Source organism: Podarcis filfolensis (assembly GCF_964270895.1).
Source record: "Podarcis filfolensis genome assembly, chromosome: 1".
Classification (NCBI taxonomy): domain Eukaryota; kingdom Metazoa; phylum Chordata; class Lepidosauria; order Squamata; family Lacertidae; genus Podarcis; species Podarcis filfolensis.
The window spans coordinates 106,709,448-106,734,816 of record NC_139604.1 but is presented as its reverse complement, the minus strand read 5'-3'; the positions used below and the strand labels follow the sequence as shown (position 1 = coordinate 106,734,816).

The 25,369-nt window shown below is 49.8% G+C and overlaps 2 protein-coding genes across 2 annotated transcripts; one reads left to right on the top strand and one right to left on the bottom strand.

Annotated features, from left to right (window-relative positions):
* Nucleotides 1-9,115: 9,115 nt before the first annotated feature.
* Nucleotides 9,116-19,146, top strand: IRF2BPL (interferon regulatory factor 2 binding protein like). Its single transcript, XM_083613819.1, has one exon. The coding sequence runs from the start codon at nt 16,140-16,142 to the stop codon at nt 18,339-18,341; it is 2,202 nt and encodes a 733-aa protein (XP_083469945.1). The 5' UTR covers nt 9,116-16,139; the 3' UTR covers nt 18,342-19,146.
* A 5,183-nt stretch (nt 19,147-24,329) lies between these two features.
* Nucleotides 24,330-25,174, bottom strand: SWI5 (SWI5 homologous recombination repair protein). The gene has a single exon (XM_083621935.1). The coding sequence runs from the start codon at nt 24,873-24,875 to the stop codon at nt 24,552-24,554; it is 324 nt and encodes a 107-aa protein (XP_083478061.1). The 5' UTR covers nt 24,876-25,174; the 3' UTR covers nt 24,330-24,551.
* Nucleotides 25,175-25,369: the final 195 nt, after the last annotated feature.

The window sequence follows — 25,369 nt, the reverse complement described above, 5'->3', positions numbered from 1 at the left end:
CAAGATCCACCAGAATGAGTAGTTTAGGATGCAATGGATCTCTGGCTCATCCTACAGATTCCTGGCTCAACCAGTGTCTTGAATTCCTATACCAATAATATAGAAAATTTTGCCACTTTGTAACTAAGCTAGGTTTTACTGCCTGTGCAATTTTCCTGGCTGATGTATGGAAAAGCACATGAACCTGGCCTTTGATGGGTTTGTAAGTTTGTGGTCTCCTTTCTATGTCTCCCCCCCCCCCCCCGCCGCACCACTGGCAACCTAGAAAAGAACACCATTTTAAAGGCTTATTTTCCCTCTGCCGGGTTTAGGCAGAGCAGTAGCCCCACTGCTGAATGGGGTTTGGATCTGGTGTAACTCTATACTGGATTAATTTATTTACACCAATTTGATTTACACAAGCTTCCTGTGCATACAATTGCTCCTTAAAACCGATTTCAAGTAATACACAGTATAACCTGCACATTTATGAAGTTTCTCTCCCCATGTGTATGTCCATTGCAGTTTCAGTTATTTGAAGCTATTGCATTTCAATTTTCCATTCTCCTTTCTGATTTATCACCAAACTTTATTTTCCAGCAGTACTTTTACACTGAAAATAAGAAATTTTAAGGGACTTGTTAAAAAGCAATTGAGAAGGAACTTGGCAGTCGTATAAACACATACCTAATAAATTGAGGTAAAAGCTGCAGTAGCTTGGGCATAGAGTGGTTACTGGATGCTCATAGCTTGCATGTATTTTACAGGCAAAAGCTCTCCTTTACACAGAAGCACACTAGTCAGAAATGCTCTGTTCATCTTTATTTTGTTCTCAGGATCAGTTCCCCAAATCTCAAATGTAATGTACTGTATATGGAACAGTCCTCAGTTTCAAGGTTTGAAAGACGTCTGGCAAAACAGATACCAAAATTACTTCTTTATGTGTGTTCATCATGGCACAGACAGATTTTTTTTAAAATATAGCTATATATATTTTAGATAGTACCACTAAAAGCCTGGTCTTGATTAGTGAAGGCCTAGTGTGGACTCATCCCCTTATTATTTGCAATTTGCTCACTTGAGCTAGGAATCCAACATTGTAAACTCAGATGAACACTCTCTACTGATACGAGATTTTTAAGTACCGTATATTTGAATTTAAACTATCTTTTCATTTGAACTGCCCAAAGGGGACAGTCTTTGTTTCCCCTGTACAGCCCCTGAAATGTTAAAAGGATTGTGTGGTGCCATTTTCTAGAACTCATGGACATCTATTAAGATGAATTTTGGAGGATTCAGGGCAGGTAGAAAACTGATATTTACAAATGGCTGATTCAGCATACCAGTACCGTTATACTCTTGTTGAAATCCTATCAGTAGCCTGTCTCTGTTTAGAGACAGAGGCAGCAAAAGCGGTGATGGCCAACATTGCTATATAAAGGGGGTCCAAGACCGCCTCCAAAATGTTTGCTATATTGCAGGTGGAATTCAATCTCATGCCGGTCAATTCCGGTTACACAAAGTTGAATTGGGGCTTCTGCACAACATAACTGCTTTCAAAAAATAAAAATGGATTTTTTTGCAGTAAGAAAAGTGGCAAGGGAAATGCACTGGAAAGTACGGAGCAACAAATGCTTGATGTGTTTTTGCACAACCTCCCTGCCAGCAAATCGGAGTGAATCCTCAGTGGGTGCCACAAAACCTCCAGGCACACTTTGCACAAGCAAATCAGGATGAACACTGAATAAGCATGTCGTATGGAAGCGACTCAAGTGCTGAGATTTAAACCTCGTACAGCTGGCAATTAAAAGGCATTGCTCAAGAAACGCCCCGTTTCCTTCTGCACACCCTCACAGAAAGCCAAGCCCAAAGAGGCAAGCTTGCATGTCGAGTTAATTTTGCTGGAGTGGCGCCTCAAGCCCCTTCCAAGTACACTTCCTTCCTGCAATTCATGGGTTAATCTTTTCGAAAAGAGCATTTTTCATTTTACCATCTCAGGAAGGAGGAAAAGGAGGAAGGAGAAGAGCGAGAGAGAGGGGTGGGGGAGGACTGGTGAAGGGAAGAGAGAAAAACCCTGCAGAGCCGAGAGGCTGCAGATCACAGGGCCATTCTGATAGCCTCCCGTTGCCATGGCAACGGCAACGGCATTTATCAGTTCCTTATGAGAGCAGGCACAGCAAATCTGCATTGCACATGGCAGCCTTCCAGCCTTTCAAATGAAAGAGCACTTTGAACCGCTGCCAAGTGGGGAAGGAGCGGGGCTGTCAGGCCTGCTTAATGCCGGCGCGTTGAACTGGGGAGCCTCTCATCTTCCCAGAATCCTTCAGGGCTGCGGCGGGCAGCCTGCCAAGCCCTTAGCGGAAGCGAGCGGGGAGAGCAGCCAGGGCGCAGCCAGGCCCATTCACTGCGGAAGGGTGCTCAGAAATTTCCCACATGTGCCATGCCACAAAGGCAGCCTGCACAATGGAAGCCAGAAACGCCACCACCTTCCTTCTTTCCCTCACTGCTGCTGGGGATACACACTCGCAAGTGACCTCTTAGTAGCTGCCTGCACAGTGTGGCTTGGGGTGTGTGTGTGTGTGTGTGTGTGTGTGTGTGTGTGTGTGTGTACAGCAGGTCCTGCCCAAGACATTTTGGCACCTAAGTCAAACCACCAAATAGTGCCCACCCCACAGAAGGGGTGAGTGAAGATCGACATCAGTAACAAGCAAGGAATAAAGATTTACATGGGGATATGCTGCCCCCGTGGATCCTGCTGCCTGAGGCAGTTGCCTCACCTGGCCTCATGGGTGGGCCAGTTGTCACGTAGAGAATCTGCATGGTGAATGCTAAGCATGTCTGGAAGGCAGGCCCTGTAATTGGGGGGACGGGTGGTTGTGGAAGTTCATCGCCAACACACTCACGAGCCCTGAAGCTAGGCATTCGATAGAACCAGCTCCAGTGTGCTTCACCAGGACTGGAAGCTTGGAAGGAGAGGGGAATGATGTTCTCTGTTTTCTCAAGGGGGTGTTGTTATACATATGGCCTGGTGGTGTGACTGCAAATTAGCCGGGGAAGGAGAAAGCCCGTCTAAAATTTCACCTCGCATTTCACAATCTTGCTAGATTGCCTGAGATAGGCCGCTATTCTTGCAGCCCCAGCGCTGCCCGCTTCTGCAAGGTGAAGATGACAGCACTGGTGGTTGGACGAGATCGTTGTAAGAATTCAAGTTACAGCACAATCCTGAATGCAGCTCCTAAGAAACAAATCCCATTGAGTTCAATTGGTGTTTCTCCTAGGTAAGCCCATGTGGAAGGTAGTTTGTGTGCTTCAAATATTTATAGCCTACCTTTCCACTCTCAAATCTTCAATGTGCCTTACATCGCAGTTAAAACAGTTCCATAATTCGATTACTCTGCAGCCAGAAGAATAAAGCTCAACAATAGCAGAATCGACAGCAACCTGAAGATCCAAATTCCCATCAAAGGTGCAATCCTTAGGCAGTAATCCTATATATGTCTACTTGGCAGTAAGTCCTTTTGAACAGAGTGCATCTATGTTCTGAGTAAGCCTAGGATTGGGCTGTAAAGAGTGTGGATGTCTCTGGCAAGCATATTCTACCACTGAGGTGCCACAATAGGAGATACCCTGCAGCAGCTGCTCATCTGACTTCTCATGTCAGGGGCATCTAGAACAGGGACTCAAACAATGACTGCCAGCAAACGGGAATACTCCTTCAAGAGAATGCATAACAGTTTTGGACACGGTTTACGCGCTTAATAAATGCTTAGCATTATTCATGTCCAAAACTCAACTGCGCTTGCATGGTGGAACATGTCTCTAAATGGAAATCCATTACATGCATTAAATCAGTCTCCCCCACCATCAACTTCCCATCAGCCCCCAGCCAGCATAGTTAATGGTTGGGGTAATGGGTGTTTTGGTCGAAAACATCTGGAGGGCACCAGGTTGTGGAAGGCTGCATCAAAAGGATTAATGAATCTCTGCCCATGAGAACTAGAAACTTTCCCTTTAAAAGTGAAACCTGATATTTCCTGGATTTGAATCAGGCAAAGTCATGTATGAATATATGCGTGCGGTGTCCGGGTTTGGATGGCAGCGTAAGAGGAGCCGGTAATACGGCACAAAATCAAATGTTCCAGCTACCTGTGAGTCTGAAATGTAGCTCTCACCTGTGAAAAATATGACCCTCCTGTGACAACACACACTGCCAAACATCAGTTTGTCACGCAGGACAAGGGAGATCAGAAAAGTAAACCGGGTCACCTATTCTAAACAAACGACCAGGAATCGCCAGCGGATTAACAGGGTCGTGGTACGGCAGTGTGCCTGATATAACTGGATTTTCTCCCCCTGACCTCGTTCTGCGTTTTGCTGACATTGTGAGAATCTCTGGAACATGCTGGTGATGAATGCCGCAGTGGGGGGAAAAGGCTCTTGAGTGGATTTCTTAAGTTCTCAATGAACAGCTTTCATGGGAACTTTACATTGTTTTGCATTACTCAAAGCACAAGGGCTTCTCCTGGCAATGGAAACAAATTGGCACAATTCTCCGGCTCCCCCCGCCTCTTTCTTTCTTTTTCTTTTTTAAATCTCTATGATCAAGGGAGGAACTCCATTTTCCAGTGCTAGTCATAAGCATTTAGCACAAACAGAATGAAAATCGACGCTCAGGCGCTTGGAAGGAGTTCAGGAAAGCAACGTCTGGCATTCATTCCAAAGTGGAGGTTTGGTTCAGTCCCAGCCCCATTAATGTCAGCGGACTGTTTTCATTTCTCTTCAGCCCACCGTTCAAGAGCTGTTTTCACTACTCTTTACTAAAGAATGTATTCCCAAGCATAAAATCATTCATACACATCCATGTCCAAATATTCTTCTTGCTCTAAATCTATCACCTATCTATGTACAGTGCACAAACACACAGAGGAATTAGTTAAAGATAAACTTGTAGCTGTAATGCTAATATTTTAAGATTATTTTTTTCATTTCCTGGCAGCTCAATCCTATGGATGTTTCTTGGGGACATCCTCTTTTTAGGATGTCAGCCCACGTTTACATTCCTCAGTTCCCTTTCTTAAAACAACACTGATCCGGAAATCAAATACAGAAACAACTCCAGGAATAAATCATATATTTCGGAATGTTTGGAGTCAAAACAGCAAGCGACAGAGAAGGGGGTTGGAAATTAAATAATAGCATTGGACCAGCCCATTGATGAAGAAGCTGATATGGTTTAAAGAAACAAACAAACAAAAAAAGGATGACCCAAATTGATGAAGATATTCCACTGCTAGCCATTAGCCATGATAGGGTAACAAATGCAGCCTCCCCCAGGCCAGTGTCTTCCAGAAGTTTTGGACTACAACTCCCATTAGTATGGAAGCTGTAGATCAGAAACGCTGGAGGGTGTCAAGTTGGGGTGTAGCCTTATTGGGAAACCCATTCCTTCAGGGGGAGGCTGGTTTAATAAAACCTCCAAGTTTAGAGGCAGTATATATTGGAGTATCAGATAGTGTGGATAAGCAAAATGGATGACCCAGCATCAGCACTACTGTCATAGTTGTGATACAGTGATTTTTGCACTGGCACCGGGTGCCCATATCTGGAGACAGTGTCAGACCAGATGGACCATCAAGGCAGTTGTTTACAGGGCCAATACTTTTTTTAAAAAAACCCCAACAAACTCCACCCAGAAAGTTTCCTAAAATTTCCGTTAATTGGCAGGCTCAATGCAAAAGCCCATTTCATCTCTTTCATGGGCATTTTGCTACTGGGTAAAAGGAGGTGTTTTATATCAAACTATATCAAAGCCTGACCCACAAGCAACAGAGAGTGTTGTGGCACCTTCAAGACTAAACAGATTACAGTGGTACCTTGGGTTACATACGCTTCAGGTTACATATGCTTAAGGTTACAGACTCCACTAACCCAGAAATAGTACCTCGGGTTAAGAACTTTGCTTCAGGATGAGAACAGAAATCGTGCTCCGGCGGCGCGGCAGCAGCAGGAGGCCCCATTAGCTAAAGCGGTGCTTCAGGTTAAAAACAGTTTCAGGTTAAGAACGGACCTCTGGAACGAATTAAGTACTTAACCTGAGGTACCACTGTATGGCCAAAGCTTCCATGTCTTGAGTCCTCCATGAAGAAACATTGGGAAACTATATCAGAAGCAGATTTACTTGTTTTCCTGGAGGTGAGAATCACTCAGCACTCCTGGATTGGCATCTTAGACTCATTCATTCATTACATTAATTTCCCATCTTTCTCCAAGGAGCTTAGTGTTCTTTACCCCTATTTTAGTCCCATAACAACCCTGTGAGGTAGGTTGGGCTGAGCTGGCTGGTGCAAGATCACCCAGTGAGCTTCACGGCGGAGTGGGGATTTGATCATGTGTCTCCACACACCTAACCCAACGCTCATCAGTCTCATGAGTCATGACCAATGGTAAATGGGAAGATTGAGACTGCAGTCTGACAAGGTCTGGAGGAACACAAGTTTCCCAACCCTTTCTTCAATCCTCCCACCTGAGAGATCTACGCCTTCCAAAGTGGTCAGGGGAGCAGCTATGGAGCAATCCCATGTTATTATCACAACAACCTTGAAAGGTCAGGCTGAGGGCACTCAGTGAGGTGCCCGGAAGAACAGGCGAGATAAGGCTTATCTCTCTCCCAGTAACGCCAACAGAAGCAGAGTCCGAGTCGGCCGCGAGATGTACACCGGTAAGAATTACGAGGAAGCGTCTTAGGACGCAGTCTCCAAACGTGCTATGAAGGGCGACTCAATCGCGTCTGCAATCGTTACTGAACAAGGCCTAATAATCTACAGCAGGGGGTTATGCCTGAATCCTTAGATTTCAAGGAAACCTGACGCAATTTGCTGACAACTAAGTCTCCCTTAATGCAAGTGAATTAAACCCAAGCAGTTCGGTTTGGTTGCAAGGCCCCGGAATAGAAAGGGGTGCACTTCCCTTATCCTGATCAATTTCCCCAATATCTTGCGAACAGAGAAATATCTTGATTCTGAATTCGCCCCGCTCATCCTAGGTAACCACACCATCCTTACGTCAGCTCTTCCTCCTAATGCAAGCGAGCGTTCATAATGAGGAATAAACCACTTAATCATACGACGGGTGTGTGCGTATCAGCAAATCTATTACTTTAGGTTGTTGGAGGTAATGAATATAACTCTATTTTGGGTCAAGTTCGCTGGACACATCCGATCCTCCTTTTCCCTTTTGCACCTTGACTTTCTCTTAGAAATCATCCCCCTCCGCCCAAAATGACCCGTTTCATTCCCACTTAAAAAACAAAAACCGACGAGGAAAGCCTTTTTCTCCATCCCAGTTTTTTCTTCGCCGTGGGTGTAGGCCAAAGCGAAGCTGCTGCCCCTATTTCGCTCAGCGTCTCGTTCTGATCGCCCATCTTGCTGGCTGAGCTTGCAACGCAAAGCTAATAACGTGCGGCGAATTTTGCACCATCACGAGAGTTGCTAGCGAGGGTCCCTCGGCGGGAATAGCCTTGGGGAAGAAAAATTACCGATTGTGTTGATTTAGTCGTGTTGATTGTTTATGCTCCCAGGAGGAGAGCTGAAAGCAGTCTGTGAAAGCGGGGCGGGCGGGCAGGAGCAGGAGCAGCAGCTGGGGAGGGGAGGCCAAGGAAGGAAGGTAGGGAAGAGCAGGCCGCGATCTCTCTCTCTCTCTCCGAAGTACTCAGCAGGATAATGGCTCTGTGCAACCTGCGGAAGCCGTGAAGCAGAAGGGCCACACACTCGAGCCCTCTTTTATGGGGTCAAGTTCACCGCATGTACTGTGTTAAAGGAAACTATAATGAAAATTATGTATTTTTTAACATCTTTCTTGGGCAATTCCAAACCTGTTATTCCAAGAAGAAAGGCCTCTGGTTTCTTTATCAATGTATATTTCAACATTTTTTTTTTCAATTCATTATAAATCTTTTCCCAGAAGTCTTTCACCTTGGGACAGGTCCACCACATATGAAAAAAGGTTCCTTCCTTTTCTTTACATTTCCAGCATAGATTGTCCCAGTTATGATATATCTTTGCTAATTTTACAGGAGTCAAATACCCAGTGGCGTAGCGTGGGTTGTCAGCACCCGGGGCAAGGCAAGTAATTTGTGCCCCCTAACCCGTGGATTTTAGTAGGGACAGAGAGCTGCCAGTGCGAGCGCGCGCCCCCAGATGTTGCGCCCGTTGCGGCCGGCCCCCCCTGCACCCCCCACGCTACGCCACTGCAAATACCATCTGTACATCATTCTCATTATATTTTCCTGGAGCCCTCTTTTATGGGCGAGGGGTGCATGAACGGAGCCAAGAGCTCAGCGCCCGCAGCAGGAGCCCTTTGCACATGCAAGTAGACAGCTGGATCGCAAGCCAGAAATGGAAAATGAGCCTGCCATCTTAAGCCTGCTTGCTGCTTGACAGGTGATTGCATGTTTTTTAAAAAGCAAAGCAGCCCACTAGGACCGGCTTCAAAGGAAATACTGTATATTAGGAGGAGAACGCCCAAAAGATCGTTATGCCTCGTTCCGAAATCTAACATCTGAGACAAATCCACGCTGCCTATTAGTATTTTTAACCCGCTCGGTGACACTGGGCAGTGAGTGATCGGCTCCGCCCCACAGAGTTGTCGTGAAGTTGAATGTCACGTTTGAAATCCTAATAATGAGAGTAGCAGTAACCGTGGCGATGGGAAATGGGTTTTTTAAAAAATAGGATCCTCCCTGGTAGCTGTTGCAGAAGCTCATGGTGTTTTAAGGCAGCGTTCGCCAACGTGGCGCCCTTCAGATTGTTGGGCTACATCTCCTATAATCCCCTGGGGGCACCAGGTTAGCGAAGGCTGTCCTAAGGGGTCCTGCGGCACAGAGCTCACAATGGGGGATGTGTGTGTTGAGGGAGAATCCTAATCTGTTCATCATTTGTGTCATTTCTTTGGCGCTATTAAATGAGTGGCAGTCAGTATCCGGCATCAGCTGGTACGACGTGTCGAAAACGAAAGCAACTGCTGAGGCTTTTCTTGTCTTTTTTTTTTTTTTAAAGCGGCAATAATGCATAAGGTTTCAAGGGGAGAGGTGGGTGTAGGGGGAGGGAATAAATAAGTCTTGGTTTTGTGTGGGGTTTTTTTAAACTTTAAAAAAAAAACTTGTGAAGGGAAAGAAAATGTCACCTGAGCGAAGGGAACAAAGGGAGGAAAGCATCGGAGCCACTTAAAACAGAAAAGAGAACATGAAGACCTTTTTTTAAAGAGAAGTTTAAAATCTGAAAGGGGCCCAATACTTGAGCGGTTATCTTATCTTTTTTTTTTTTTAAGCGATGCAAAACACCGTCTGTGCAGTTTACAAGGGAACACCTCTGATGAAACGAAATTTTAAAAACACAGAATGGCGTCATAATTGTTATGCGGATAACTCGGGTGTTTTGACAGACACCTCCTGGCAGCGGAGGGGAGAACTTTTCATCTGACACCAGTCTGGAACTGGTTCCTACTCCGAAGCATTTGTGGAATTCAGGAACACATTTCCCTGGCCCTCCACCACATACTCTTCTCTCCACCCTCCCCGCGCCGAGCTTGAAAAACAAAACCAGCTGCTTTGGCAGAGGGTCTCTATTTACAGCCATAGGCTTGCACGGAAATTGCCCTCTACCTATTTGTCTCTATAGAAAGGGCTGTCCGCCCCGCTCTCCTAGGACCACAGGATCAGGCGCCCCTTACTGGTGTGGGTTTATTATTATCATTAGTTTCCAGAGAGGGAGAGGTGTCTGTCTGTTGCAGTTTCAAAACACGGCAGGATGGTAGCATCAAGACTAACACCCCGATGATGGCGCGGCCTTTTGTGGACTAGATTTCCTTCATTCTAACTTCTAACCTCAGTTGTCAGATGCATACACTCACCTGGCTTGGCTATAGATTTCGAGAGCGGGGTGGGGTTGGCTGGGGGAGATTTGTTTTGAAAGACCCCATTAGATGGAAAGACACCTTTTTTGGAGGCAGCCAACAGAGAGCCTCTGCTCTACGGCGTAATGATCTCTGCACCCAGGCAGAGATGTGAAACGAGTGTGTGTGTGTCATAAGGAACAACAGGCTGGAGAGCATCTTTTCGCTCCGAAATTTACGACGATGCGGAAAATCTGGAGCCAATATACCGAGCAAAGACAGCCGTCCTGTTTCCCCCATCCTCTTTTTTTTATTAAATATTTTCCTTAAGACGCATTTAATACTGTCGTGCATTTGTTTTATGACTCCTTAATGGAGCATTGTGCTTTCTACTTCCTCGAGCCACTAATTGCTTTGGAAAGGTGGCAGCTGGTTTGGGTTGAAGCAGACAACTCAACCTCGCCAAAACAACAACAACCACCTCCCGCCGCCGCCCGCGCACTCTTCCATCCCCTCCCCGATCCATATTTCATCCGTGATCGTCATATTCCCGTTAGTTGCTGCTAACCAACGCGGGAATGAACGGGAGCTTTGGAGAGGCTCGTAAGGAGTCCCCCTTGCTCCACCGCGGGGAAGGAACTGGCGGGGGCAGTTTGCTTTCTAGCGATGACTGATTCCTACAAAGCTGGATCTTCTCCGGCCAAGCGACGTGGGGTCTGCGGGCGAGCCGGAGCCCTAAACCCGAGACTCAAAGGACTGAACCGCTATGTGGGTCCACTGCTCCTGCTGCCTTAGCTCGTTCGCTCCTCTCTCCCCCTGTTCATCCTCTACCCCCCACTCTATTCTCCTTTTATTCCACCCCCACACCTCGATTTTCTTTGTGTGTTATAAACCTATTCAGGCAGATGCATGGCCCCATTGTTAATAACTATTAATTTCATTTATTTAAATCCCCAGATTACACAAGTGCTAAATAAGCAACATGAGCGTAGCCATGATTTATGTTATAAGCAGGAGAGGCTTTACGTTGGCGGGCGGGCGGGGGCGGCAGAACCGAGTTATCTGCGACGCAATTGGTCAGTTTGTTAAGTATTTTTTTACTTGATTTTTTGGGGGGAGAGGGAAAGCTGCCCCTCCCGCCTTCGCCCATGATAAGGACCGGGGACCGGAGGGCTTTCCTTTTTCCATTTAAAACGTGCACATCTCAGAGGCCGGACACAGCTACAGAGCCAGCAGAACGCAGACTCATCAGGAGCAACGTGACCCCAGCTCCTTCCTTTCTCCTCTTTTATCTTCGGTAGCTGCTGATAAACCGAGAACCCCTCCCTGCTTCCACAACCCTCCTCCGGTAAAGGTGGCTTGGAGAGGTGTGTCCTCGCTTTTTGTGTTGGTTTCCTTTTTGCCTGTTGCACCAACTGTGCTTGCTTTGTGCCAGCTCCTCGCCCTTCAGAAGGTTTGCTCTGCCTGGTGTAGGGGCATGATGTTTTAAAGCAGCGAGGTGAAGAGACTTAAACCCTCCAACAAGACGCACTGCCTGTGACCTGGAAGCATCCCCCCCTTAACCCAAATATGTATTAATGATGGGTATGACGCTGCACTATTCAGTGCTTGGGTGAACAGGCGCTTTGTACATGTTCAAGGGCATTCTCATTCAATCATCACCATTATTTCCAAAGCACTCCCTCCCGCCCCCCCAAAAAATAGGGAGGGGGTATTTCCAAGGAAGATGGAGGGTCTCCAGTGTAGGTGCCAGCAGCATGTTCCCAAAGTTGGAAATCAAGGTTGATGAGTCATTGAGTAAAAACAAATAGGAACCTTCAGGTACATGGGAAGGCAATTGTGCCCTGTCACTGAAATACAGCCCCACTCTCTAAGTCACCCATTTGAAAGTGCTTATCTGAAAATATTCTGATATTCTTCCGCCACTCCTATCTTAACTGATATGAACGCAGACTTTATGGCTTCAAAACCAATCCAACTTTTTCTCCCTTCTGCTTCACACTTTGCTTGGCCTGTTGAAGAGTTGTGGAGAAATGGAAAGCTTGCTTGCTGTTTTGTGGCCTTTTTGGTTGGCCTCATAAAGGCATGCTGGATTTCGACTTGGGTTTTGCTCATGCTGCACTGGGGAGCCAAGGAACCTGCCGATACCACCAGGGAGGTGAGGGTTACCCCCTCCCCCAGGGGCTCTATTTGGCAAGTGAGGGGTCGGAGTGCTTTTAATCCGGAGGGTGCCTCACCATGAAGGTGTCCGGCAATGGAAATCGGAAAGGCAAGCAAGAGAGTGCTGCTGCAGAAGAGTGGGCCCTTCCAAGAACTGCCAAGCAGAAAGAGAAAGTCTCAGGCCAGAACCACAGTCAGGCATCTTTCCCTCATGGTCCCATTCAGCCTCTTCACAGAAATCTCAATGGACAGAGAGCCCACAGGTCAAAGGAAAGGGAAAGCACAGCAGGAAACCTGCAGCCACACCAAAGTCCTTCAGGCAGAAACCAATTTCATCTGACTTGAGAACAGGACTCAGCTGGCGCAGGTCCAGTTTTGCTTCCATCCAGCTGGGCCAAGAGGCTGGCTGGCTGGCATCCGGGATGTTAAGCTCTTCTTGGACAATCCAGGGAACATCCAGTGAAAGGCGGCCAGAAGCTCCCTGGACTCTTGTCCAAGGTCACGCTTGGAGAATCCAGGCGGAATTCCTCCAGTCCAGAAGATATCACTCCACTGCAGTGGTGGCGAAAAGGCAGCCTTGGAAACACTTTGTCGGTGGTCCAAAACAATGCTTTCATCCACTTTCTTTAGAACACACGGATTCTGACCTTGTGTCAAGGGATTCCCACTGCATTTGACAGAATTCTGAGATGTGCGTTAGAAACCAGACCCTTAAATACAGAGCCCAAAGGAGATTCCAGCCTTGTAAAAAGCTAGAAAAGGCTCTTGGGAGAGACCTCTGCGAGCGTTTTGCCTTGATGACCATGTCAGTGACATGTTACAATGACCCAATTTCTATTCCAGCCAATTTCATCCTGTCTTCCTGTTGCCTGCTTCCCCCTCTAGCAGACGTTTCCATGGCTGGGCCTACTTTTTGCCTTTCCCATACTGCAGTATTAAAGGCCATGCAACTTATCGAGAAGGCGGTGGTACCCAGAAGGGAATGAAATGGGCTACTGCAGTGATGTTCCCAAAAGAAAGCCTTTACTTTGGAAGGCAACTGGATGGAGAAGTGCTGGTGCCTAGTGTCTTTCCCACAGCTTCCATTACTGGACACTCACCCATGTTAAATGGGGCTACCTTTGAGTTAGCAGAAACAACATTGGAGGGTTGAAACTTGAGATGACTGTGCGATCCTATGCATCTCTTATTCAGAAGCGAGTCCCCTGCAGTCCCATGGGACTTACTGGTACTATTGGTAAGTAAGTCCCTTTAAACACAGTGGGGTTTATTCAGGAATAAATGTGAAAAGAATTGTGCTGTAACAAAGCAGCCCCTTTATACATCACCTTGGAAGCAATGCCCATTAAGTTCAATGGGACTTTCTCCCAGGGACTTATATAGGACTGCAGCTTAAATCTTGACTGCAAGCATATAATACTTGAAAGACAGTGGTGCTAATTTTAGCAGAAGAAAGCTATTTCCTCAAGATTCCAAACAAGGATTGGTGAATCCTTGACACACACACACACAGGGGTTGGTGACTGAAAGCTCTATGCAAACTGGGGAATGAATGTGTGTTCTGGTCCTCCTTGGTGACACTTGTAAACCCAGAAGCAGGTTGCCCTAATGATTCTGGATTGAGATGAAGCAGAAGGGCGTGGCCCTATGCATGCATAAGCACTCTGAATAAAAACAAAGGCTCTTTCAGTGTTTCTTCCCCCACCTCTCTTCCCTCCTCAGCAAAGAGCTAAGTAAATATTATTCCAAGGCAAGGGTTAGCCATCCCAACCCAGCTCATAATATCCTACGGTTTCTCCGCGGATAGCACCCTTTCTTCTCCCCGAGGAATGTTGACTCACCCCCGGGCAGCTCATTACTCTGCAAGGGCAGGAGTGCGAGTGGGTGACGCAACGCGGATCGCAGCCTGCCCAGGGACGCCTGGCAGGCAAGCCTCTTCGCAACCCGAGTCCCGGCAGGGAAAGTTTACGAGGATTGTTCTTTGGGGCGTGGGGAGAGCAGCTCCAGGCTCTGCAGGCACGGAAAGCGGCGAGCTGCGGGGAGAGGAAGCCGAGCTCACAGCCACCCCTTTGCCTTGGCTGAGGGAAAGGGGCTTGGGCATGCAGAACCAGCAAGGGCGGTAACTTCAAAGCAAAAGGGCGGCCCAGTATCTTAGGTCTTTGCGGTGGGGGGGCGGGCGGGCAGGGAGAAGCAGCATCAGAGAGACGCTCACCTGCTTTGGCCCAGTGGAGAGCCTTCCAGTTCCTTGCAATCCCAGACTGTGGAAGGCAGGAAAATGGGCACACAATGCTCCCTGCCTCCCTGATTTTACAGATAGATCTCACGGAAGTTCTTCACTCAAGAAAGTCTCTCTTTGAAACTGAGCTGCATTAGAGAGCCCAGGCTTAATAGCAGGGGGCTGCAGCATTGACAAAAATATTTATGTGTGTGTGTGTCATTACAAGAAGATCCAAAGAGGGAGAAACATTCCAAATTGATACTTTTTGAAAATGATGCACTGTTCCTAGTAAGCGAGCGGGCAAGCTCACTCCTCATGTAAGTTATAAACAAGGCAGACGAGCCTCAGGGTACCAAAGGAAATGTCTCCAAATCCTCCTACATATTCGCCTTCCATTTTGACAGCAGCGAATTGTGCCGTTGCCAGAGCCTAGAAGGAGCACTTAGCGCCGCCCAGAGCTGGAAGGAAAACAAAACAGGGCAAAAACACCTCACCAAAAAACCCCCACAACAACCCACAACCCGACACGTTCGTGCAGGCAGGAAAACTCAGCCAGGAAGGCGCAATAGTATTCTCCTCCATGTGCTTTCCCCCTTTGGGGGAAGCTGCCTTGAAGGAGAGGGGAAGAAGAGAGGGGCGGAGGAGGGGGAAGAGCCAGTGTTTAATTTTCCAAACATAGCCTTCGGTGTGCGTGTGTGTGAGAGAGTTTCCTTGGTTTCCAAGGGGCAGCTCGCCTCGCTTCAGCGGTTGTACACACACAAGGGGAGGAGGGAGGAAATGGGCAGGGTGCCGAGCATGCGCAATTTCCACGCAACAAGTGGGCTCCCTGTCCGTAGACACAGAGGAAGCGCGGGGCGGGAGGGGAGAGGAGAAGACGCGGGAGGGAGCTGCCCAGCCAGCCAGCCAGCGAGTGCTACGAAAGGGGAACTGCAAAGGCTGGGGGGGGGGGGGCGAGCGCGCGGCGGTGACGTGAACGCCCCACCCAGGTGGCATCCGAGCTGGGGGGAGCGCGGAAGCGGAGCGAGCGAGAGGCCAATGGAGCGCCGCGCCAGGAGGAGGGGCAGAGCCGCACTCGGAACGCGCGGCGGCGGCGGCGGCAGCCCAGAGTGACACTCCGGCTTCCCCCTCGATTCGAATTCCGAGCGGCGCTCGAGGATGTGAGTGGAGGAGCTGGCGGCGCCGCCGCTGCTGCTACTCGCGAGGATGCCGCCGCCGCCGCCAACCTGAGGCGCGCGCACCCGCCCGCCTGCCAAAACAGCACCCCGCCACCGCCAAGGAGCTCGCTCCGGGGGCGCCCTTGGTCCCTACCCCGCTCTGTCCACCCGTCCTTCCCTCCCCAAAACCCTCCTCCACCCACCTTGCCGCGCTCGGGTCAGCAGCAGCAGGTAGCGGAGCTCCGCTGGTCCCGTGCCCCCGCCCCGCGCTCAGCTTCCCTCCTCGGCGACGTCTCTTCTCGCCCACCCCTTTCCTCCACGCCGCCAACAGCGCGAAAGAAGAAGAGGAGGAGCAGCAGCAGCAGCAGCAGGAGCCGCTTAGAGACACCGAAGAAGCGGCAGAAGCAGCTGCTGGAGGGAGGAAGGAAGGCGGGAGGGAGCGAGCGAGGGAGGGAGGGGAGCCAACCCCTCCCCGCGCCTCACGCCCCTCGCTCGAGGAGACTCGGAAGCGCTTCCCGCCAGGCCAGGTAAAAGGAAGGCGAGAAGGAAGGAACGGAGAAGCAGGGAAGGTCCCCCCCCGCCTCTCACTCGCCCGCTGCCCCCCGCCCCCTCCAAAGAGCGGGAAACCGGGAGCCGGTCCCACCCCCAGCGCAGGGTGGCCGGAGCAGGTTAGCGGCTGAGGCAGCAGCGCCCGCGCACCGGACAGAGCCCGAAGCCGTCCTCCTCGTCCCCCAGCAGCCATGTCGGCAGCGCAGGTGTCGTCGTCCCGGCGGCAGTCGTGCTACCTGTGCGATCTGCCGCGCATGCCGTGGGCCATGATCTGGGACTTCAGCGAGCCCGTGTGCCGGGGCTGCGTCAACTACGAGGGCGCCGACCGCATTGAGTTCGTCATCGAGACCGCGCGGCAGCTCAAGCGGGCGCACGGTTGTTTCCAGGACGGGCGATCGCCGGGGCCGCCGCCGCCCGTAGGCGTCAAAGCCGTGGCGCTGTCGGCTAAGGAAGCGGCGGCGGCAGCAGCGGCAGCTGCAGCAGCCGCGGCTGCCGTGCAGCAGCAGCAGCTGAACCATGTGGACGCTGCTTCCTCGAAAGCGCCGTCGGGCCTGGAGCGCTACGGACTGAGCGAGCCGCGCAGCCGCTTCGAGTACCCGCCGCCGCCGGGCAGCCACGGAGGCCGCATGCCCAACGGCCTGGGCGGCCCCAACGGCTTCCCCAAAGCGCCAGACGACGGGCCGCCCGAGCTGAACCGCCAGAGCCCCAACTCCTCGTCGTCGTCTTCCTCGTCGTCGCGGCGAGCGGCGCACGGCGGCTTGGTGAGCGGCCTCCCTCCAGGAGGCGGCGGCGGCGGCGCCCAGCTCAACGTGCCGCCCAACCTGCTGCCGCAGACGCTGCTCAACGGGCCGGCCTCGTCCGGGGTGGCGCTGCCTCCTCCGCGGGGCCCTCCGGCTTCTTCTTCGTCGTCCTCGTCGTCGTCTTCTTCGTCGTCGTCCTCGACGTCCTCCTCGGGCGACCCGTGCGGGAAGCGCCCCGGCTCGGTGTCGAGCAGCGGCGACCAGGAGCGGGAGCTGAAGGAGAAGCAGCGCAACGCCGAGGCGCTGGCCGAGCTGAGCGAGAGCCTCCGCAACCGCGCCGAGGAGTGGGCCAGCAAGCCCAAGCTGGTGCGCGACACGCTGCTGACGCTGGCCGGCTGCACGCCCTACGAGGTGCGCTTCAAGAAGGACCACGCGCTGCTGGGCCGCGTCTTCGCCTTCGACGCCGTCTCCAAGCCCGGCCTGGACTACGAGCTGAAGCTCTTCATCGAGTACCCCAGCGGCTCGGGCACCGTCTTCTCCTCCGCCTCGGGCGTGGCCAAGCAGATGTACCAGGACTGCATGAAGGACTTCGGCCGCGGCCTGTCGTCGGGCTTCAAGTACCTCGAGTACGAGAAGAAGCACGGCTCCGGAGATTGGCGCCTGCTGGGCGACCTGCTGCCCGAGTCCGTGCGCTTCTTCAAGGAGATGGTGGGCGCCGACATGTTGCCGCAGCCCTACCTCGACGCCTCCTGCCCCATCCTGCCCACCGCCCTCGTCAGCCTGCCCAGGACCCCCACCTCCTCCTCCTCTTCTTCCTCCGGCGGCGGCGGCGGCGGGGCGGGCGGGCCGGCCTCCAGCCGCGGGCCCGGAGCGGGAGGCGGAGGCGGCGGCGGCCTGCGCAAGAGGAAGGCCTCTCCGGAGCCTTCGGACTCGGCTTCGGAAGGCGGCCTGAAGCTGAGCGAGGAGCAGCAGCGGCAGCAGTGGATGGCCAGCCAGAGCGAGGCGCTCAAGCTCACCATGTCGGCGGGGGGCTTCGGCGGGGTGCCTCCTCCGCCGCCCCCTCCGCCGCTGGGGCCTCACTCCAACCGGACCACCCCGCCCGAGTCGGCCCCGCAGAACGGCCAGTCGCCCATGGCGGCGCTCATGTCGGTGGCCGACACGTTGGGCAACGCGCACTCGCCCAAAGACGGCAGCTCGGTGCACTCGACCACGTCGACGCGGAGGAACAGCAGCAGCCCCGTGTCGCCCGCCTCGGTGCCCGGCCAGCGCCGCAGCCTGGCGTCGCGCAACGGGGACATGAACCTGCAGGTGGCTCCCCCGCCGCCCAGCGCCCACCCGGGCATGGACCAAGTGCACCCGCAAAACATTCCCGACTCGCCCATGGCCAACAGCGGACCCCTGTGCTGCACCATCTGCCACGAACGCTTGGAGGACACGCACTTCGTGCAGTGCCCCTCGGTGCCCAGCCACAAGTTCTGCTTCCCGTGTTCCCGGGAGAGCATCAAGGCGCAGGGGGCCACGGGCGAAGTCTATTGCCCCAGCGGCGAGAAATGCCCCTTAGTCGGTTCCAACGTGCCTTGGGCATTTATGCAGGGCGAGATCGCGACCATTTTAGCGGGGGACGTGAAAGTGAAAAAGGAGAGAGACCCTTAAAAAACAAAACAATCCCAACAGCCAAGGCGACTCCCTTCAGACGCCTGAAGATGGAGAATTGTGAATATTGAGAAACAACCCGCGGGACAATACTGCAAAAAGTTTAGTCTTATGTATAGACCTTATTTTCGTCGTATGTTTCTATATTTTGAAACAAAGGTATGTACCCTTCTTCATTTGAAGGATAGAGCTGTTCTTTTTTCGTTTTGTTTTTGTTAAAACAGAATATAATATTGTTTGGTTACCACATAATACCTGTTTCTCATTTCTTTGGCAGTGTGTTGGCTAGGTACACAGTTAAATAGCCCTTAGCGATTACCTGCTGCTGGTGTGTATTTTTGTAAATGTATGCACTTCTCTAAAATAAGAAAATTGAAAAAAAAAACCTTTTCTTTTTGCCAAGGCCAGTGTTGATGCCTAAAAAAATGCTACAAAAATGGTGACAGCTTATGTTTTAAAAGCCCAGTGTTAGTCTTTTACTTTTACTTTCCATCTTTTATTGTTTGTTTTTTAATTTCTTTTTGTTCGTTTGCAAAATGGTGGGAGTGGTATAGGGGTGGGATTTTTTTTGCAACTTTGTAAAGAAAAAAAATGTTTCAGTTTGTTTCTATTGACCTGAACATTTTCGATCTTCATGTTGTTTTTGTTTTTGCTTTATTGATGCACGAAAGCTTTTGAACACTAGAGCAAAATTGCTGTACATGGAAAACTTGCTCTGTTTGTCCTTTATACATTTCTGTAGTTAACAGAACACTGTAATGTGCCTTGGAGCTTAGTAAATTGTAATAAATTCAATTGATATTAATAGTTTCTGAGTAAGTTTTTCTTTTCCCACTAGTTGGACAATAGGGAGGCCAAAATATGTTGCCCCTTTTGATTGCCTCACTATTCTGCTTCAAACCTGCGTTTTATTCTGGGTCATTTGTACATACACAACTAGAGATTTACCTAATGAGGCTATCTAACCATATCTAGCCATTGGCACTGTGCCTGCTTACATTTCACCTTTTAATATTGACAGAACAGTTGCTGACTAAGCATTTCCTATTCACCGTTCTTGCCTTTCATTTTCCCTTCCCAGCTGCAAGGATTTTCTGTTCCACAAGAGACATCTTTTGTGTGAGGAATGCAATGGAATTAAATACTAATACTACATTTTCATGCATGTTTACTCAGAGGTTAGTCCCACTGAGTGCAGTGCGGCTTACTTCCTGATAAGTGTGTGTAGGATTATAGCATGAATTGGTTTCAAGCCTTTTTCATTAAAAAGAATAACACAACAGTATCTAATAACATTACAGTACTAAAATGGTAGTCCTATGCACAGTATCTAAGAGTAAGTCTCAGTGAATTTAGTCAACTATTGCTGAGTAAACATACATAGGGTGATGGCAGTGGTGATCGTGGATGTTATTATTTTCATGTATATATCATACTTCATAAAAAATCACAAAGCCTTTAGGCACGAGCTAATTAGGTAGTGCAGAGGAGGGGTCAGGAAAGGTCTCCACTAAATTTTGGCATTGATGATACACACCAACCTAATTACATGGAGGATTGGTGATATGCCAGATTTATGTAGCATGTATTTTAGTTGTATGTAACTTGTCAGCTTGAAAATAGTTCTTAATCAAATAAATCCTTATCTGTGTTTGGTAAGCAATAGGGGATGTAAGTTGCTTCCTCTTCCTCCACCCCATTGGAGAGCTTTTATTGACTTAAGTAAATGAAACTGCATTCCTCCTGGCAATGGACAAATGCATTCATTCTTGCTAAGTTTGTGAAAGTAACATTTGCATTTTCAGGAGATCTGGATTGGTAGAATGCCTATTGGGTGACCAGATCAACAGGCAGAGTAAACACACACAGGCCCCTCTGACTGGCTGGAAAATGCAAACAAACCTCGCCTGAACTTTGCCTTTTTTTCAGTGAAGCAAACTAGAGAAAAGGTATTTTCAGTGAAGCAAACTAGAGAAAAGGTACATAACAATCCTCACACCGAAACATCAACAATGTTTTGGGGGCCCCAGTCCATAGTGCCATAGGTTGCCAGCAGCCAGTAGCATTTGCACTTTTGGTGGACTGAAAAACAGATGTGAAAAGACGTTTTAAAACAGCCCTCTTGGCCTTTGAGTTTGTATTTGGTTACTGCTAGTACTACAGTTTTGGTTTCTGTTCCTGTCAGTAGTGATAAATGAAGCTCTAAGGTTCAGGACTTTACTGTGTACCTAGATTACCAGAGCTGAGCCTCTTTGTAGTGTTTTTCTTTGCCTGTTTGGGATTCACCTCTGGATACTACTATGTTGTTATTATTTTTTTAAAAAGATTAACTTTCTTTTTACTTTTTCTGCAAAGGATTATATTAATGCTATGAATCTCATAACCTACTGAAGTCTTTTTAGATTGGAATAAACATGTACAAAATAATCCTAAATTTTGTTCTGTTAAAAAATAAAAAGTTTTTTAAAATGTGTGATTAGCATACGGGAATATATATGGATTGAAATTATTTAAGTGACCAATGAGCAATATATATGTAAGGCTGCAAACATAAATACAGGTATTTATTAGGAAGTAAGCTTCACTGAATACATGCTTCGTATTTCTGAGTAAATAGGAATAGGATTGTGCTGTATGTTTATCCTAATCCTAGAATTTTAAATAATAGAAATAATAGCATCAGTCAACAATATGTCTTCAGAAATATAGCAAGTTCCTCCCCTTCCTATAGTGGATTTATTGTACCCAAATATTCCCCAGAGACTTCTTTTTAATTTGCAGGGTTTCTCCCCTTTTATTCATATTTTTCAAGGTAGTCTGACTCCTTCCCCCTCCCCCCCCCTCCTATTTCTGTTGACAAGGAGACTGTCAAGAGACAGTGGGCATGTGTGAAAAACAAGCTTGCTGTGAATTGTAATACTGTAGTTAATTAAAGTTAACCATAGCTGGAGGGCATTTGTTGTATGGAGGTCTTCTGCAGCCATGTGACCTTTCATTTTACTCTGACCCATTAAGCAGCTAGTCTGGGCATATGAGCCAGCTTTCTTTGATCCTCACTGCAGAGGCTTTTCAAAAGTCATCTAGAGCTGACAAGCCATAATCTTTTCTTTTTGGTGGAGAAGGGTGTGCGTGTGTCACTTACTGGAATTCCTTCATTTCCTCTGCAATGCTAAGGGTTTCTTTGCTTGGGGGTGGTAACTAAACATTTTGAAAATACAGCTTTCCAAGAGTAGCTTATTCCTTGCTACGTCCTAAAGCAGCTGGGGGATTTTCGGGAACAAGGCAGAACATGCATATCAGGGGAGACATTTTTTTAAATGTTCAGAAATTCCTTAGCTGAGAAGCCATGGAAAACACACCAGATATCTGCAGTAAAGAGGGATGGGCTAATTTTGAGGTGGTGGTGCTGAATCAGGAGGTGTGGCCCTAGTTATTCTGGCTACAACAAACGGAAACAGCAAAGCAGTGCCCTGCATAGAAATGTGGCTCAAGTGTCACTCAGATCCTATAAAGCCCAGTCCTTGTGCTTCAGGTTTCTGGATTTCATGCTCTTTGCAGTGAGAGCCAATCTGCAACGGTGTCGGTCTCCTTGAGCTTTCTTCTCCAATTAGCCTGTTCTTTGTTTTTAAAGGGAGGCATGTTGTTTCCTGAGAGCAGCAGTGTGCTAGGGGGTTAGCAAGTCTTCTCTCCTGCTTCTGGCCATTTTCTTCCTGCTGATGTGTTTCTCTTTCTCCCCCCCCCCCCAAAAAAAACCTCCCCATTCATAACAGGGTTGCTTGTATTGTGTGCCGGCAGGCCTGTCCGTGCCAAAGTGACACATCCTGTTGATTTGCATTAGAGGACTGGAGTGTCACTGTTATGCTGACTCTTACAAAAGTTAGTCTTGAAAGCAGCGCAGCTTCCCCCTTGGCGTCGAGCCATTATTCTCCATTTACAGCGTGTAACTTCTATCAAAGCCACATATCTCCTCATATCAGTTACAAGAGCCGAAGGCCAGTGATTACTCTTTGCATGTCTCTTAAAGAAAACTACCTCTGGATTAACGGTTGGGTGGAAATAGGATTGTAGCCTAGGATGGATGGCGATGGTGGCATTTTTCTTTTTGGAGGGAGGCGAGACATCCTACAGTGAAACATTAATTCTCCTGCTAGATTGGAAGTCCTTTAAGAGCACATGGGGAGAAGCGCATCTGTTTGTAGTCAAATATGAAAACAGTTCCAGGCAAGAGCATATCCCTGGTGTGCATTTTTTTTAAAGGCAAAAAGATGGTGCGTGCTTGTAGCAAGGTGGCTTGGTTCGAGGCGAATAGTATGGGATGGATTGCCCTCCTCGCCTCTACACGTGTGTGTGTGTGTGGGGGGGTGAATGTTAGAATGCCTGTTAAACTCGCTTTAGTCCTCCAAGCCCCTTTCTCTGCTCCTTCGCTTTTAGGTGAGACATCCACGATTTTTTTCAGAAGCCCCTCGGTGTTTTAGCCGGATGCTTCAACCAAGGGGAGGAGTATAAACAAAAATGCGGATTGGGGGCGGGGGGCAGGGAATCAAAAACAGCCCCTGGCTAGGCTCTCTGGGGCCATATTATCAGCCAGGACGGCCTGTTTCCCGTTCTGTGTATGTTTGTGTGGTTACACACTGGCACAACTCGGCTCTTTCCAGCTTTTGGTGGTCGTCTGAAAAGCCAAGGCGAAGCGCGCATGTCCCCCGATTTAGCTGGCTCCAAGTGGGCAAGGCGGCATCCTTGCTGAGGTCTGCGACCCTTTACGGAGGAAACTTTGCCTCTGAAACCCCGAGCAACCCCTTTGCCCCTCACCCCCCCCCCGGCGTGGACGTCTGCTGTTCACCCCCAGCTGCTGTCCTCCATTTTGGGAGAGAAAGTGGGCTGCAAAACGAAACACAAAACACATTCCTGGGTGATCTCTGGATGGCTTTTCTCTAACTGCAGATTCTCCCTTCGCTCTCTCTTCCCGCCCTTCCTTCCCAGAGCGATGATGACTCTGCCCAGCTGTTCAACATTTCCCCCTCCTCGTCCTCCGCCTGCCTGCCTGCCCCATGCCTAGAGCTGCTGAGGCTGGTTTGTTTTCAGGCTAAAAAAAGAAAAGCAGCTTTAACTGTGGCGTGGGAGGGAGGGAGGGAGGGAGAGAGGGCGAGCTCCGGCTGGAAACACCGCTCGGGTTGCAGCTTTCGCAGGGAGCTCCGCCTTTGGCTGCTCTGCAGAACCAAACCCTGGGAGAATCAGCCCTGGAATGCCGCGGCCTGCGAACACAGAAGGGAATTAACTCCACTTGACTGGGCCTCGGACTAGACAGTCACGTGTCTCTCTCTCTCCCCCCACACTCCCTCCCCCCAACATTGAGAAGGGCTCCGAATGGGGACACGCAACGCGCCTGCGCGGCTTCGAGGAGCCCGGGCAGAATTCCCCGCTGTCATCCTTTTCTCTCCCTGCTCCGGCCCCGCCAGCCAGGCTGCAGCGATGATACAGTCCCGCCATTGTTCCAGTGATATGAGGGGGCGTGGCGTTGTCGTGACAGGATTTGTTAACCGAGGCTGAACAAACACATCAGGATTATTAATCTCGGGTCTGAAAGGCTCTTCCATGTGGGGCGGTGGGGAGGAGGAGCTCGATCCCTGCCTGAACCATTATTATTACTCGCCCCCTTCACCCTAAGGTTACAAATAGTTTTATAAAGCTACAATGGACTCACACACAAAAAACCCTAACTAGCGTGGCTCCTGACAACGCGCGTCTCAGGTGTCAAAAGCCAGGGCAGAGGTGCCAGGAAAAGCCTTTCTGCGTCAGTTGTCAGCAGAGAAAATAGGCTCAGCAGCTTCTCCATCCATTACCTTGGAAAAAGTGTTAAACTGGAAAAAAACTGTTAGTTCATCCAAGGCTGGATAAAGATGGTTGGGGGCCTTGCCCTGTCCCCCCCAAAAAAGGTTACCCTTTCCCACAAACTCCAACGAAAGGAATGCATGAAACAGAAAACTCATATCGAATTAAAGTTTATTCATTTATTGTACGAGTATACCGCAAAGCAGTGAGCTGGCAGACAGCAAGAGGGCTTCTTGCAGACATAGGCCCTGGTGCAACTGCATCATTATAGTCCAGCTTTGGCTGCATCAAGTGCTTCCAGGAAAACCTGCACTTGCAAGACTTGTGTTTTCACCACATGGGACCTGAACGTTGACAGTCTAGAGGTCTGAAGTGTCGCACTTAGTCGTTCACGTCCAGTTCAAATTCAGGGTACAACTCCTTGGTGGTCACCCCTCGGATCACCGCCAGCCTGCCCAACAGCATCTGCCCGGCGTCTTTTATCTCATTGTATTCATGGAGCAGAGAAATGTGGGTTTCTAATTCCTCCGGGCTGTATCCTTCAGCTGTCAGCTGCGCTATTTCCTGATCCAGGGCGAGGTCTTTGCGTTTCAGCTCTTCGATCTCGCGCTGCAAGCCGTCCTCGTCACTGGCGGGCTGACAGGCCGTCGGAGAGGAGGGGACGGGAGACTTGAACCTTGCACTGCAGGCTCTCGGTGTCCCCATGGGTGTCCTCCTCGAGAAGGGTCTGGCCGAGGGCCTCCCCCGGACTCCTGGGCTCTGCTCCCATCCCCTAGCCAAGGGGCTGCCATCTCCTGGTTTATCCAGCGCGCCTTGGAAAGTGCGGGAAAGAAAAGCTCCAAAAGAAGCCGCGTGCCCTTGCAAGGGAGAGGGGGGAGGAAGCGGCGGCGAGCTCAGAGGCAGGGCCAGCGCTTCACCTCGGCTTCAACTCGTAACCTCCCACCCGCGCAGCGCTCCGCTCCCTTCCGCCCCGCCCCGTTACTACAACTACGCTAGTTCCGATGGAATGACTCAGGGTAGGCAAAGCGGGAAGGGGCGGGAGAAGGAGCCGCCGTCGCCGCGGTGTACCCTGGGAGGGTTTTCTCTCCTCTCGGGTGTGTGGGGTGGCTGGACCCAAGTTGCCCGCTTTGCCAGAGCTTAGCTTTGTTCCACGTCGAGGCATCTCTTCCATTCCCTCCCCCCCCCCACCCGCTTCTCTG

What these genes read in the sequence shown, in the direction of transcription:
- IRF2BPL (XM_083613819.1), top strand. Translation starts at nt 16,140, where the DNA reads ATGTCGGCAGCGCAGGTGTCGTCGTCCCGGCGGCAGTCGTGCTACCTG.
- SWI5 (XM_083621935.1), bottom strand. Translation starts at nt 24,875, where the DNA reads ATGGGGACACCGAGAGCCTGCAGTGCAAGGTTCAAGTCTCCCGTCCCC.